At 47.7% G+C, this 14,805-nt stretch overlaps 1 protein-coding gene across 1 annotated transcript; it reads right to left on the reverse strand.

The window, feature by feature from the left end:
- Positions 1-209: 209 nt before the first annotated feature.
- LOC130250584 (C-type lectin domain family 4 member D-like) lies at positions 210-7,765 on the reverse strand. The gene is made up of 6 exons (XM_056486404.1): positions 7,496-7,765; positions 4,673-4,789; positions 3,475-3,567; positions 3,004-3,155; positions 2,654-2,775; positions 210-1,956 (listed from the first exon to the last, which is right to left on the reverse strand). The coding sequence occupies exons 1-6, from the start codon at positions 7,560-7,562 to the stop codon at positions 1,809-1,811; spliced, it is 699 nt and encodes a 232-aa protein (XP_056342379.1). The 5' UTR covers positions 7,563-7,765; the 3' UTR covers positions 210-1,808.
- Positions 7,766-14,805: the final 7,040 nt, after the last annotated feature.

Below are 14,805 nucleotides of genomic sequence, written 5' to 3' on the forward strand. Positions count from 1 at the left end.
TTTAAACATCTTTGTGTAACTAATGTTCACAAGCTCTCTCCCCACATAAAAACACATTCACATGACTTGTGCAACATCCAGCCTTCTACCAGCCCCCCCAAAAAAGTGCAGCTGCAAGAACACATCCCCTTTGTGGAAGCAGGACTTCCCCTGTTCCCACACACTTCCTGCTGCACATGTAGGTTTCAGGAGTATCCACACATCTTCCAGCAGCCTGTGGAGCAGAGGTGAAAGCACAGGCTCACATTGTCACACTGCAGAGCTGTGGGTCTGTGCCTGCTGCACCCCTCAGTGCCATGAGCAAGGTCACCCAGAGCACTGAGCTGCCAGGGAGCTTCTTACAGACAGAGGTGGCCAAGCTGCAGAGCACCCTGAGCTCCATGGCCACTTCCTTCCTTCCCACTTCTCTCTGGTCTCTCTCTTACAATGTTCTTGCTTCATAGAAACTTTGTTTTCACACTGTTTCTTGTGTGCCTCAGAAGCCTTTCCCTAATTCTCTGGTTACTGTTAGGCTGGTGGTCATGCTCTTCTTTAACAGCTGTGGTTTGGGGCAGATGTCCCCTCAAATAGTTGCAGCTACTCAATTCACACAGCTGTTTGCATTCACACTCCTACTTTATCACTTGCTGCTGTCCAGGCCACTGGAAGCAGGCCAGAAGCATCTCAGGCTCAAAGAGGCTGGTAAGAGCATCATGGTTGTGTTCCCAACCCTGGACATTGAAGTGGCATAAGAGGAGGAGTTAATTCTGCGTGAGATACACATCTACACTCTGAAGCTGGAGAGGACAGGAAAGGGAAGGGAGGACATTTGCAGCACTGTACTTCTCCAGTTCCTGATACCACCTCAAGTCTCTTCTGACAACTGCTTTCTCACAGCTGCCTGTGAAATTTCTTCATGTCTGCTTGTGTAATTGACAGTATCCGGTGGAATTAAATCCCTGCAAGTGTCAATGTTACAGCAGTGGAAATAGTCTTGCTGAGAGGGAATTCTTGCACAAGAATGTAGTGATAGGACAAGGGGGAATGGCTTTAAACTCTCAGAGGGCAGGTTTTGATTAAATATTAGGAAGGAATACATGCCTGTGAGGTGGTGAGGCACTGAAACCAGCAGCCCACAGGAGCTGTGGATGTCCCATCCCTGAAATGTTCAAGGCCTGGCTGGATGGAGATATGAGTGACTTGGTCTAGTGGAAGGAGTCCTTGCCCAAGACCAAGTGGCCTGACACTAGACTATCCTAGAAAGTCTCTTCCAACCCAAACGAGTCCATGATTTGTGGATTATGCTCCTGCAGGATAGAGATGGAAAAGGAAAGAGAGATAAGCACAGAGACATGGGACAGAGCATTTTTTTCATTGGTCTAATATTGTATTTTGTCTTGTCTAAATTTTTAGAATTTGTTCTGCAAAACCAGGACAGCTGGAGGACATTCTGTGTATGACTCAACAGAAAGCAAACACCTCTGCTCAAGGAGACCAAGGACATTGAATCTCTGCATATCTGTCTTCCATTCCAGTGTCTTCCTCCTGGAGAAGGCCATCTCTTTTCAGCCAGAGGCTGCTGGACCCTCTCAGAGAGAAGAGGACATAAGAGCACAGGACATGCATTGATGAGCATAAGATTTCCTCTGTTCCCTGAATCACCCCATACACTCAAGATGCTGGAAAAAGCTCATTTCACTTTCTCACAAACATGGTCCCCCCACACACAGTGAAGATGTGTCAGGGCTCCTCACCCCTCCCAGCACAGCCAGCACTGTTCCCAGCTCACTGCTCAGCTCCCAGCTTTGCTCAGGACAGGGGTATTTCCATCACACAGTTACTGCTGCAGCTTCACAAATTCGAGAGAAGTTCCAAACACACCCAGAGTCATTCCAGTTGTTGACAGTTTTTTCAGGACTGTAGATTACAGTGCAGTTCTCATCCTGCCCACCACTTGGTTCTCCTTTTCGCCAGAATCTGGGACAGAGACAGGCTTGTTACTCCCCTGTGTCCACTGTGAAGCACTGTTGGAAAAGGCCACAGTGGGATGCCAGACTTGAAGGGAAGAGACAGAAATTCCCAAAGCTGATTTTATGGACAGAAGCAGTGCCCTGGCTCCCACTCCATATCCCACTGGCACCAGTGTCACATGGAAACCTGCCTCCTTCCTACAGCCTTCCAGCACAACAGGGCCCTGCTCCATCCTGCTGGGGGGAACTGATCACCACCACTCATCCCATGCACCTCACACCCAGCAGAGGCCCCTGTCAGCCTCCAGGGCAAGACACAGCAAGGACAGTCCTGGTGCTCTCTCCCTGTGCCCCATCTCTTTCCCTGCATTTCAGCACAGGCCATTTTGTGCATCCACGTGCAGTGAATGGAGGTCAGGCTGGGCTGGTCATCAGGGTTCTGAAGTGTTCTTGCTGCCTGCAAGGTGAAGTTTTTACTATGCCTCCAGCATTGACTTTCATGTCATAGGTAATTAATTCATAACTCATATCCAACACAGATGGGAACCTGGTGTTCCTACACAGAGCAGTTCTGCTATATCTTTGATGTCTCACAAGGAAGTAAGGTGACAACCCCCTCTCATGCACAAGCAGACCCCTTCACATTTGTCCTATTTTTCCCTACCAGGAGTCACCCCAAACACTCTTCACCCAGAGATACTCACGCTGCTGTCACATTATATGGAGTCTTGTCCACCCACTGCCGCGGGCCCTCCTTGGCCACAAACAGACCGATGTAGAAATTCTTTCTTTGTGGAGATCGTTTTATCTGCTTAGAGAGGAATTCCTGGCAATCAGACAAAGAGTGCAATGTCCATGAGGTGCAGGACTGAGCACAGGGAGGCATCAGGAGTCCCTGTGGGGTGGGGCTGGTGGCAGAGGGGGACTGGTGCTGCAGAGGTGCAGACAGGACATTCCCCCTCCCCTGCAGGACAAGGAGGGGCTCTGAGTCCCCTCCAGATCCCAGCACTGTGTCTCTGCCTGCTGGCTCCCTCTCTCAGCCCTGTGCACCCACTTGCTCTGCCTTGCTGTTGATCACCACCAGCTGGGAGCCCATCCCAGTGCAGTTCTGCTGACTCTCAGTCCAGTTCATCTTATCAGAGGACAGGAAATAGCAGCTTCTTTGAAACCTTCTCCAGCCCTCTGGGCAGCACATCCAGCCTCGGTCTGTGCAGGGAGAAGAAGAGAGATGAAGGCTACTAACAAGAGATGGTGATTGCAAAAATCTCAGTTTTCCAGGGACTGCCCCCATGTCCGCCTTAGTGACTTTTCTTGTCAAAAAGGGCTTGAAAAAACAGGGATAATACAGACATTTCTTCCTATTGCTTTGGGGTATGACCAATGAGCTTTGTCTACCGAAAGCCATGGTAATCCTTTTAAGGGGGTCTCAGGTCTCAGTTCTTTTGTTGATGTGGTTTGACTTGTCCTGGCACAGCCTCCTTGAGGCCTTTAGCCCCAAGGAAGAGGGGACATTGTGAGCACTGACCTGTGCCTTGTGGCACTGCTGAGTCACACTTCCACTCCGAGAACTGCTGCTGCAGGACTCTGGGCTGGTCACTGCTGTGCCAGAAGAGAACCACTGCAAAGGGAGAGGAAAGGCAGCAGGATTACCCCTTTCCTGCCAGCTCCTCACACAGCATCTCTGGCCCCTTCACTCTCCTGCCACCATTTCCCCACCAAGCATTGTCCCAGCTGTCACCTCTCCTGTCCCAAACCAGTGGCACAGCTGCCATCCCAGCCAGAAAGAGACTGTCTCCCAAGTCAGACAGCAGAAGGAGCCCTGGAAGCACATCCCACTGAGGACACACCACACACATGGCAGGATTGATCCCACCCAACCACAGCCACTCTGCCATGCACATTCCTACAGCCCAGCTGCCAGTGTACAAAGCAGCCTCTCACTGTCACACTTTGTCTCTTCCAAAACTACACATCAACAGCATTTGCAGAAATCTCCCATCAGCTGGGCCTGTTCCACCAGCAACACACAGTCCAGGTGCAGATAATCCCATCCAGCTGGAGCTGCAGAAACAAGGGGGGAGCACAAACTGCTAGGACTTCCTAGCTCCAGTTTGTGGGGAATAATGCACTGTTAGTGACAGGCGAAACCCACAGTCCCAAGGACTTACTAGGAGCTCTGACACTCAGGAGTGTGGATTAGGATCTGATCAGACTGTGCTTAACAATCCAGATGTCTATTTTCATCAATCATGCAAATCTATTTTGACTTCTGAGCAGAACATTCCTAGTGGCTTCAGTGCCTGATGAGTGCATTGCTGCAATGGAAGAAGACTCAGAGGAAATGGGCAAGGGTGATGCCTGACAGACCAGCTTAGACAGCCTAAGTGCAGATTCAGCTGCCTGTATAGACACTTGTGCTTCTGTCTCCACTTTTTCCCATCTGCCAAATGTAACTGCGTCCTTTTTGTGGGAAATGAAGATAGAGAATTGTTCCACACTTCCAAAAAGGCCATGCAAGATTGGAATGTGCAATCTGGGCACACTGACAAGGCCTCAGGGTAAACAGTGGAAGATTTGGGGGATGTATACACACATATACAATGTCAGGGCAGGAAAACCTGAGACCTTGCACAAAGCCCAGACTACCATGAACCATGCTTTCTCTACTTTTCTCCCAGCACTCCCCCCAGACCTCTCCCTTGTAATCTCCTGCACATACTCACCGAGGAGGACAACAACAAGGGCAAAGCACACCAAGAGGAGCAGCAGTGAGATCAACCATGGCAGCCAGAGTGGGTATTTCTGGGGATGGTGCTCAGGCTTCTTTGTCTCAGGAGGTACTAAAAGTGATGGAAACACACCAAACAAAACAGCACAGTCAATGGTGGGTCTGTCAGTCTGCAGTCCACATTCGAAGGATGTACTACTCAAGGGAGAGCTCCTCAAAAGAAAATGAATATAATTTCATTTCTGATGTGGAAGTTACAAGTTTTGAGAGAAGGGCAGGCTGGGACAGAGCAGGGAATGTCTCTGGTTTCTGGAGAAAGTCAAATTCAGTGAGTGTTTCCAGCCCAGCCATTGAGCCAACAGTGATAATTGTTGGTGTTTGGGGGTGAGCCCTTCACAGGACCTTAAAATCTGCAGTGACACGATGACTTTCTAGATTGATCCCAAAGCTGCCAAATGCAACATTTCTCAAGCCATGATACTTGCAACATACAAGAGGAGATGTCATGTTGACTTCTTCCCAGATAACTTTTTCTGCCTGCCTCAGTCCCTTCTTAGTTTTTTGGATTTCCTGTGCAGAAGGTTGCTGTAATCTGAGTGAGGATGGGAGACAAAAAATGCAATGCTATGATGGCATCATCATCACTGGGAGATTAAAAGATCTATTTTTTCCTTCCATCTCTCCTTTCCTAGTCAGAATTCAAAGATTTGCTGTAATAAAACTAGATTGTACTAGGCTGGATATTTGGAGAGAACAGAGGTCTGTGTCCAGCAGCCTGAGTAAAGTACTCATATTAAGATTGCCAGAACCTCCCTTTCATCTAGAGGTATTTTGCCAGTACTGAGGAAGTTTGGGAGCAGGCAGGAGAAGGGATCATAGGGAAGGAGAAGCAAACACATGTTAGGGGATTGTTCCAGCTTATGCCAGGTACACAAGCCAGGGCAAACAGGAGCACTCACTGCAGGACAGGAATAAAGAAGATTTGGGAGAGACTGCTATTAAAGATAAGATTTAGAGAGCCTTCATTCATTGTTCAGCATGAAGTCCCCAGGCCTGTCAGCAGCCAAGTGTACCTGCCAGACATGCCTAGTAAGCAAGATTGTCAGAAACCTGCTCTTTGTGGAAGCCTTCTGACTACTTCCCAAAGACTTGGGAGAGACTGCTACAGCAGGGCAAAAGCCATCATCTTTCATTATCTGGACAGAAAATATGTGTGGACAGGCAAGGTCCAGGTTTCCCTGGTGAAATCATGTTTTTCTAGCCAGAGCTTCTTCCTTAGTGAAAACAAGCCCCCCTCGTGATCTGGAGTCCAACCACCTACTTCAGAAATAGCTGAAATAGCTCTAACCAGTCCAACCAATTTTTTTGACATGCAGCACATCCAGAGATTGTTCAGCCTGTGCCCAGTCAGACCTGAGCACCCCACACTCACATCCAGGTGGCACAGGGAACACTGCACGCTGTGCATGCAGCAGCACAGCTCAAGTGCAGTAATCTTGTGCACACTCGGTGGGTTGAGCTCCCTGCAAAATGCTTTCCACAGCTGGTTTGTGCTCTGGAACGTGCCCAGCATGATCACAACACAACAGACTTGACATCTTTGGAATAGTCATTTGGAACACAATGGGGAACCTCCAGCACCCCCACCTCACCACAATGGAAATGCTAACTACATGCAGAACCATCTAATCTTGGTGCACTGAAAACAATGAGCTTTCAAGTCAGACAGGACTACTTACACTCTTTATTTCTGTGACTCATGCTTCAGAGCAGGCAAGGAATAACCTGGAGCTGATGCCTGCTCTGTTTGGGATTGTAAAACTGAGGTAAAGCTGCAAATTACGCAGCAGTAATTATTCATTTAATTTCTTAAAGTTATTATTTATTGATTTATGCACACATACTTTTACTGCCCTGGAACCTACTCTTGCATAGGGTCCCGTATGTCAGGCAGAAGCAGTGAGCCTTACACAGAACATCTCTATGACTTCCTACTTGTGGCATAATGACTACAGAGTACATACTGACCAGAATATGCCTTAAATTTGCATGCAGTCTAGTGAAAGAACCATTTCACCACTGTAGTTTTTAACAAGAAAAAAGAATTGTTTGTTTGGTGTGTTAAATATTTTCCAGGAGTGGAAGACATCAATAGCAGATTTGGATCTCCCTCCAGATCTTAAATAATTCTTCCTCTGTATATTTTAAGGTCTCACTTCTCCAAGGACCCTTTCTCAATCAGCCATTGACAATGGGGTTATGTTTCTGCAGCCAGTTCCACTTCTCATGAAGCTGCAGAGTACTACTGACTGCTCTACTATAAGCAGGCATGTTGATTCTCCTACCCTCTCCAGAAGCAGCAATCTGTAGTCTCACTCAGAGGCAAGAGCAGCCAGGACTTGGGCTTATTTGCTGCTTTGGGAGCACCTTTGGGACAGATCAGATTGTTTGTAACAAACCACAGTCTCTACTCTTGGTACATGGTCCAAAAATTACTCTTTCAGGACTACATAACATGTAGGGTAGAGGGAGCCCAAACAGATTCCTTAATGAATGCTCATTTGAAACCTATGATTTGTGCTCCGGGTAGTCACTCTTGTTCCTGCTGCAATTCCCATTCAACTTTCCTCTTGGAGACATTCCTCAGGATACTTATTTCAAAATTCCTTCAGTCTCCTGAGCATTTAGCTCCTTTTTCTCACCAATCCATCAAGATCAGGCAGGAACCAGAGTCACAGAAGGAAAAATCTCCATTCCCACTTCTTCAGCCCCACTCCCTCCAGCTGCCTTTCTCCCAAATAACCCATTCATTCCTTACCTTTGACCACTGGAGCCGGTGATTCATTTTTGAATTTCACCTCAGCATAGGTGATTTCTGATGCCATTGAATCACAGTGGGACCCTGTCCTTAGTTTTGTCACGTAAAAGGTGGTCCTTTTAGCTCCTTGTTTCCAGAGGGTGACACAGATAGGTTACTGAGCCTTCCCCTTCTGTTCATTCACCTTCTGCCCATCAAAGAAGGCTGTGCTGAACACTGGAAGCACTGGCAATAACCTGACAATTCCTGTGAGCTCAGAAATGCTCCAAAAGATCTTCAGTTTCTTAGCCCAGAAAATAAGCCCTAGCACCATGGAAGATTTTGAAATATGCAAGAAAAATGAGAACCTAACAACTGAAGAGGAAGTTGCACTCCTCCTTCCCCATATCAGATTCTCAGCTGACAGGCTTTCTTTACAAGACATTTATAGGGGTTTTTTTCTTTTTTTTAAACTTTCTTACTCAACTATCTCCCCATATTTTCATGCCTTTCTTTGTCAGCTAGTAATTCTACCATTGCTCTCACACTTGCAGCTATCACAGATCTAGCCCAGTTTAACCTGCAGTCCAGCACAAAAAGCATTCTGCCCTACTTGTCCCTTGTGGTTAAGCTGCATTTGCTCCATCAAATGTTGCAGCTATGTCTCATTCTTCAAAATCAGTCCCAGTTGGAAGCTAGCACTAGAACAAACCTCAGACTAGGAACTGTCCCTGTAGATGTGTGACTGGGGACTTGCAGCCTTAGAGCAATAAAAATAATCAGAAGGTTGATATATCCATGAAGAAACAGAAGGATCTGGGTGAGATCAGGAGAACAAGAAAAGTGGACTTAAAAAAAAAAAAATTATCTTGATGGTCTGAGAGATTATTGGGAAGAGTACACAGAAACTTTTCTATTATAACCTAATTGACAGCCTGCGGAAGTCCAGAGCAGTGCTTGCTCCAGGCTCCATTTCAGAGGCAGAAAAGGGATGGTTTACATTTTTTCTGCTACATCTCCAACACTGTCATTTATCTCCCAGTCTGATCACCAAGGGGGAGCACTACTACATTTCCTGTGTTTCTTTTGCTCCCTATCCTGTTTTTAAGGCTGTGTTCAGAAGGAGGCAAAGCATGGACTATTTCATTCCACTAATGCAAAGACAGAGACCAATGGGGATCAAAAGTTAACAACAAGTCAAAGAGCAGAAACTGCCATGAAAACTTGAGAAGGGACAAGCCAAGAGGCCAGGAGACAAGCTGGGATGACAGTGATCTGGGAACTAGAGAAATGATCTCAAAAGCAGAGAAGAGTAAATCCTTGGAAGGCAGATGCATGTGAATGCACAGTGGAGAAGGAAGTCACTATGAAAATAAACTCTGAGGGAAGCGGTTAAAATGCATCTTTGCAGGGACAATCTTGACCCCCATGAAAGTCTCTGAAACAGATGACCTGTCCAGCAGTGGGTCTCCAGGGGAGGTACATTGACTCTGGGTTTAGATGTGTGACTTAGGGGGACAGAAGGAAATTGTGCTGTTGTGCTCACAGCCAGAGCACTGGGCTTTGGCAGAGGCAGCAGGGAATAGCAGGAGCTGAGGCAAAGAGAGATAAATGGTGTAAAGAAATAGGTTAAGTAGGAAAGGTGAGGCTTGGAACTGGGAAAAGAAGCACTGGAAGAGGGGAGAAGCATTCTCAGGCCCAAAGCGGCTGGGAAGAGCACGGTGGTTGTGTTCCCACTAGAGGAGACATTAAGGGATATTAACACAAGTGGCACCAGAGAAGGAGTTAGTTCAGCATGAGACAGACATCTGAACTGTGAATGTGGAGAGGACCAGGACACCAGGAAAGAGAAAGGAGGACATTTGCAGCACTGCACTTCTCCAGTTCCCTGATACCACCACCAGTCTCCGCTGACAGCTGCTTTCTCACAGCTACCTGTGACACTTCCTCTCATCTGCTTGTGTTATTGACTGTATCCTGTGGAATTAAATCAAATCCCTACAAGTGTCAATACCACAGCAGTGAAAATAATCTTGTTGAGATTAATTACTTCCACAAGAATGTTGTGATAGGACAAGGGGAAAGGCTTTAAACTGACAGAGGGCATGTTTTGATTAAATATTAGGAAGGAAAATACATGACTTTGAGGTGGTGAGGCACTGGAACCAGCAGCCCATAGGAGCTGTGGATGTCCCATTCCTGAAATGTTCAAGGCCTGGCTGAATGGGAATATGAGTGACCTGGTCTAGTGAAAGGTGTCCTTGACCATGACCTAGGGGGCTTGAAATGAGACTATCCTGAAAACTCCCTTCCAACCCAAACCACTCCATGATTTATGGATTATAGCTCCACATTTTAGGGATGGAAAAGGAAAGAGAGATAAGCACAGAGAGCACAGAGCCTTTTTTCATCGGTGCAATATTCTATTTTGTCTAAATTTTCAGAATTTGTTCAGCAAAACCAGGACAGCTAGAGGACATTTTGTGTGTTTAACTCAACAAAAAGCAAATACCCCTGCTCAAGGAGACAAAGGTCATTAAATCTCTGGAGATCTGTCTTCCATTCCAGTGTCTTCCTCCTGGAGAAGTCCATCTCACTTCAGCCAGAGGCTCCTGGATCCTCTCAGAGAGAAGAGAACACAAGAAAACAGGACCTGCTTCAAGAAGCCTGAGCCTTCCTGTGTCTCTCTGCCACTCAATGCACTGGAGATGCTGGACAAAGCTCATTTCACTTCCTCACAGACATGGTCCCATCCCGTTGGAGTCTGTAATCAAGGGTCTCTCTAGATTCTTCAGAGAAAAATCAGAATGCAGGGATTGAATTAAAACCTGCACATAAATTGAAGTATGTTAAGCCACTCACACATAAAGTAGAAGTGTAAGTTTGAGTTTTAAAATAAGTAAGCAAGTAAGTAAGTAAGTAGGTAAGTAGAATAAGCTTTAAGTGGTTTATTAAGCAAAAAGTCTCAAATGCCAGAATAGAAGTGCAAGTTCTAGTGAAGGTTCAAAAACATAGTCCTAGATACTAGTGATTCTGAGGAGGCTCCAGGAAAATAATTTTAAACATAATAAAACTACAGTAAGAATATTGCTTACATTTTTCAAATAGAACAAGATAAACCATATGCGTAATTTATATGTAACCTGGCGTGCTAAAACACTAAAATTCCAGTAAGTTTAAAAGTAGTGGCTCAAGTTTACATCTTAGCTTGTTGGGAAGTTTCTATATAAGAACATGTATGCTGGTGCTTTTTGCCATTTGCTTTTGCTTTAATTCCTGCTCTCTTGACGCCGTCCATCAACAGCTGAGAAGAAGACAGGAGCTGCTCAGCAACATCCCCCATGCCAGCATATCTGGGAGCAGCTTCTGCTTCTATTTAGGACCTTATACTAAAACATAGCATGGACTTCAGCATCTATAATTTTTGCCTTTTTAGACTGATATGCTTCTGCAATAAACAACTTTAGAGCAACTATTAGCTGCGTGGCTCATTAAGGACAACCAAACAAATTGGTACCTAGAGCACAATGAGTATGTGTCAGGAATCCCCACCCCTCCCAGTACAGCCAGAGCTGTTCCCAGCTCACTGCTCAGCTCCAGCTTTGCTCAGGACAGGGGTATTTCCATCACACAGTTACTGCTGCAGCTTCACAAATATGATGATGGTTCCCATCTGAATAGATGTCATCCCGGTTGTTGAGAGTTTGTTCAGGACAATAGATTACAGTGCAGTTCTCATCACACCCACCACTTGGTTCTCCTTCTCGCCAGAACCTGGGACAGAGACAGGCTTGTTACTCCCCTGTGTCCACTGTCAAGCACTGCTGAAAAAGGCCACAGTGGGATGCCAGACTTGAAGGGAAGAGACAGAAATTCCCAGTGCTGATTTTATGGACAGAAGCAGCACCCTTGCTCCCACTCCATATCCCACTGGCACCAGTGTCACATGGAAACCTGCCTCCTTCCTACAGCCTTCCAGCACAACAGGGCCCTGCTCCATCCTGCTGGGGGGAACTGAGCACCACCACTCACCCCATGCACCTCACACCCAGCAGAGGCCCCTGTCAGCCTCCAGGGCAAGACACAGCAAGGACAGTCCTGGTGCTCTCTCCCTGTGCCCCATCTCTTTCCCTGCATTTCAGCACAGGCCATTTTGTGCATCCACGTGCAGTGAATGGAGGTCAGGCTGGGCTGGTCATCAGGGTTCTGAAGTGTTCTTGCTGCCAGCAAGGTGAAGTTTTTTCTATGCCTCCACCATTGACTTTCATGTCATAAGTAATTAATTCATAACCCATATCCAACACAGATGGGAACCTGGAGTTCCTACACAGCCCAGTCCTGCTGTATCTTGGTCTGTCACCACGAAGTGTGGGGACAACCCCCTCTAAAGCACCAGCAGGCCCCCTCACATCTGTCCTATTTCTTTCCCTACCAGGAGTTACACCAAAAAAACTTCACCCAGAGATACTCATGCTGCTGTCACATCATATGAAGTCTTGTCCACCCACTGCCACTGGCCCTCCTTATCTGCAAGCAGGCCAAAGTAGAAATTCTCTTCCTTTGGAGATTGTTATATCTGCTGGGAGAGGAATTCCTGGCAATCAGACAGAGAGTGCAATGTCCATGAAGGGCAGAGCTGAGCATAGGGAGGCATCAGGAGTCCCTATAGGGTGGGGCTGGTGCTGCAGAGGTGCAGACAGGACATTCCCCCTCCCCTGCAGGACAAGGAGGGGCTCTGAGTCCCCTCCAGGGCCCAGCACTGAGTCTCTGCCTGCCAATTCCTTTGGGGTATCACCAGTGAGCTTTGTGTACCCAAAGCCATGGTAATCCTTGTAAGGAGTCTCAGGTCTCGACAAAGTTCTTTTGTTGATGTGGTTTGACTTGTCCTGGCACAGCCTCCTTCAGGCCTTTAGCCCCAAGGAAGAGGGGACATTGGAAGCACTGACCTGTGCCTTGTGGCACTGCTGAGTAGCACTTCCACTCCGAGAACTGCTGCTGCAGGGCTCTGGGCTGGTCACTGCTGTGCCAGAAGAGAAAAACTGCAAAGGGAGAGGAAAGGCAGCGGGATTACCCCTTCCTGCCAGCTCCTCACACAGCATCTCTGGCCCCTTGACTCTCCTTCCACCATTTCCCCACCAAGCATTCTCCCAAATGTCACCTCTCCTGTCCCAAACCAGTGGCACAGCTGCCATCCCAGCCAGAAAGAGACTGTCTTCCAAGTCAGACAGCAGAATGATTCCTGGAATCACATCCCACTGAGGACATGCCACACACATGGCAGGATTGATCCCACCCAACCACAGCCACTCTGCCATGCACATTCCTACAGCCCATCTGCCTGTGAACAAAGCAGCCTCTCACTGTCACACTTTGTCTCTTCCTAAACTACACATCAACAGCATTTGGAGGAGTCTCCCATCAGCTCAGCCTGTTCCACCAGCAACACACAGTCCAGGTGCAGGTAATCCCATCCAGCTGGAGCTGCTGAAAACTAGGGGGAGCACAAACTCCTAGGACTTGCTGCCTCCAGTTTGTGGGGAATAATGCATCATTGGTGACAGGCCACAACCACAATCTTAAGGACTTACTAGGAGCTCAGACACTCGGGAGTATGGATTAGGGGCTGACTGCTTAACAATCCAGACGGCTATTTTAATCAATCATCTAATACAGAAATATTTTGAACTTCTGAGCAGAACCATCCAAGTGGCTTCAGTGCCTGATCAGTGCACTGGTGCAATGGAAGAAGGCTCAGAAGAGATGGGTGAGGGCAATGCCTGACACACCATCCCCATTGCCAATAAAGGTGACCTTATCCCTACACAGAGACAAAGGATGAGAAGAGCGATGACGTTTGGGTTAGTTCAGCTGAGGGATTTGACCTACTGTGGAACTGCTCATCCCTGTGGGGATCCAATAGGGTCTTCCTCAGTTAGCCATGAAAGCTCTGTTTGCTCAGAGACACTGGTACTGCTTTAGCCTTCCAGAGGAAGCAGGATAGGAAATCATTGGCTCACAGTCCTCTGGAAACCCTTTCATCAGACAAGTGTTGTCCAAGCTCTCAGCTCATGCAGACTGAGAGACTGAGAGCAAACTGCTATGACAGCCTTGCTGCCACCACAGGCAGTTCTTACACAGCCAGTTTATCCAAGAGATTACCTTATGCCCAGAGATTCAAATGATTCTCACAAAGGTCGAGGCTGCTCGAGAAGGGATTTCTGACCTGTGCTTTGGTGAATGCCATTTGCCTTTCTGCAGAGAGACTGGGATATGGGTTTACCACCTGACCAAAGCAGTCCCCTGAGCCCTTCATCCCATGGTAATTAAGACACCCTGGAACCCATCAAGGCAAGATAGTCACAAAGGCAGTTTTGATTGGAAGAGCAAACATAAGGAAGACCCAGATGTTCAGCCAGGAGCAGCTTCTCTCTTCTGCTGGGGCTGAAAAACACAAACCAAAAGTGAGCATGTCCCTGCCCAGATCGGGGGAGCAGGATAACGCAGATGGCTCTGTACCCCAACACCCTGCTGGTCCCTGGTTCCAAGGACTGGGGAGCCCCACAGGTGCTGGAAGCAGGTCCTGCTGCCTGTCACTAGCAGTGCCTCAGAGCCACAGAGTACAGTAACACAGTGGCTGCCCTGAGTCTGCTTTTTTATTTCCCTCTTCATCACAAGATCTGCCTGCGTTCTGCCCAAACCTCACTCCTCTCTGTCTTGTCCAAACCTCCTTTCTCCTCAAGACATCTTCCTTGTTGCCTTCCATTACCCTTGTGTGTCACTGAATGCCCTTCCTCTGTCTCCCTCCTCTTCTTCCCTTTTGCCTCTGTACCCTGAGCCCCTTTCTGCAATGGTCCAGTCCCCCAAAGGAGTGACTGTCCAGCTCAGGCTGTGCACAGCCAGACACACAGAAGGGATTCTTTCCACAGGGAGAAAAGGCACTTGGCAGCTCTTGGGAGAGCCCTGGCTGGGTTGTGCTGAGAGACACCAGAGATGAGAACAGGGACATGTGCTCAGTGTTTTGCAGAGAACTTTATCAGGTGAATACCAGAAGGATAGCACCCTTCATCCCCATTGTTCACAGACAAACCACTGAAGGGAATAGCTGGGCATGGTCTGCCTGGCCTTGCACTCCCCCTGGCTCCAGAAAAGAGGTCATCCTGGCAGCCTGGGCACTGCCCAGTTCCCACATATCTTGCCTTGCTCTTGTCCTAAGCCCTATCTCCTGGGAGGAGGCCAGCCACTGTACCATGCCCAGGATCCATCCCAGCTCCCAGCCCCTTCTTTCCCCAAGTTCCTCATTCACCAGCAGGACAGAAAAGAAGAAAGGTTTG

This window comes from Oenanthe melanoleuca, chromosome 1 (assembly GCF_029582105.1).
Source record: "Oenanthe melanoleuca isolate GR-GAL-2019-014 chromosome 1, OMel1.0, whole genome shotgun sequence".
NCBI lineage: Eukaryota > Metazoa > Chordata > Aves > Passeriformes > Muscicapidae > Oenanthe > Oenanthe melanoleuca.

Excerpts from the sequence above, each read along its gene's own strand:
- LOC130250584 (XM_056486404.1), bottom strand. The coding sequence starts at position 7,562 with ATGGCATCAGAAATCACCTATGCTGAGGTGAAATTCAAAAATGAATCA. Across the intron at positions 4,790-7,495 it reads ACCGGCTCCAGTGGTCAAAG|TACCTCCTGAGACAAAGAAG; the intron begins GTAAGGAATGAA and ends CATCACTTTTAG. Across the intron at positions 2,776-3,003 it reads TCAACAGCAAGGCAGAGCAA|GAATTCCTCTCTAAGCAGAT; the intron begins GTGGGTGCACAG and ends TCTGATTGCCAG.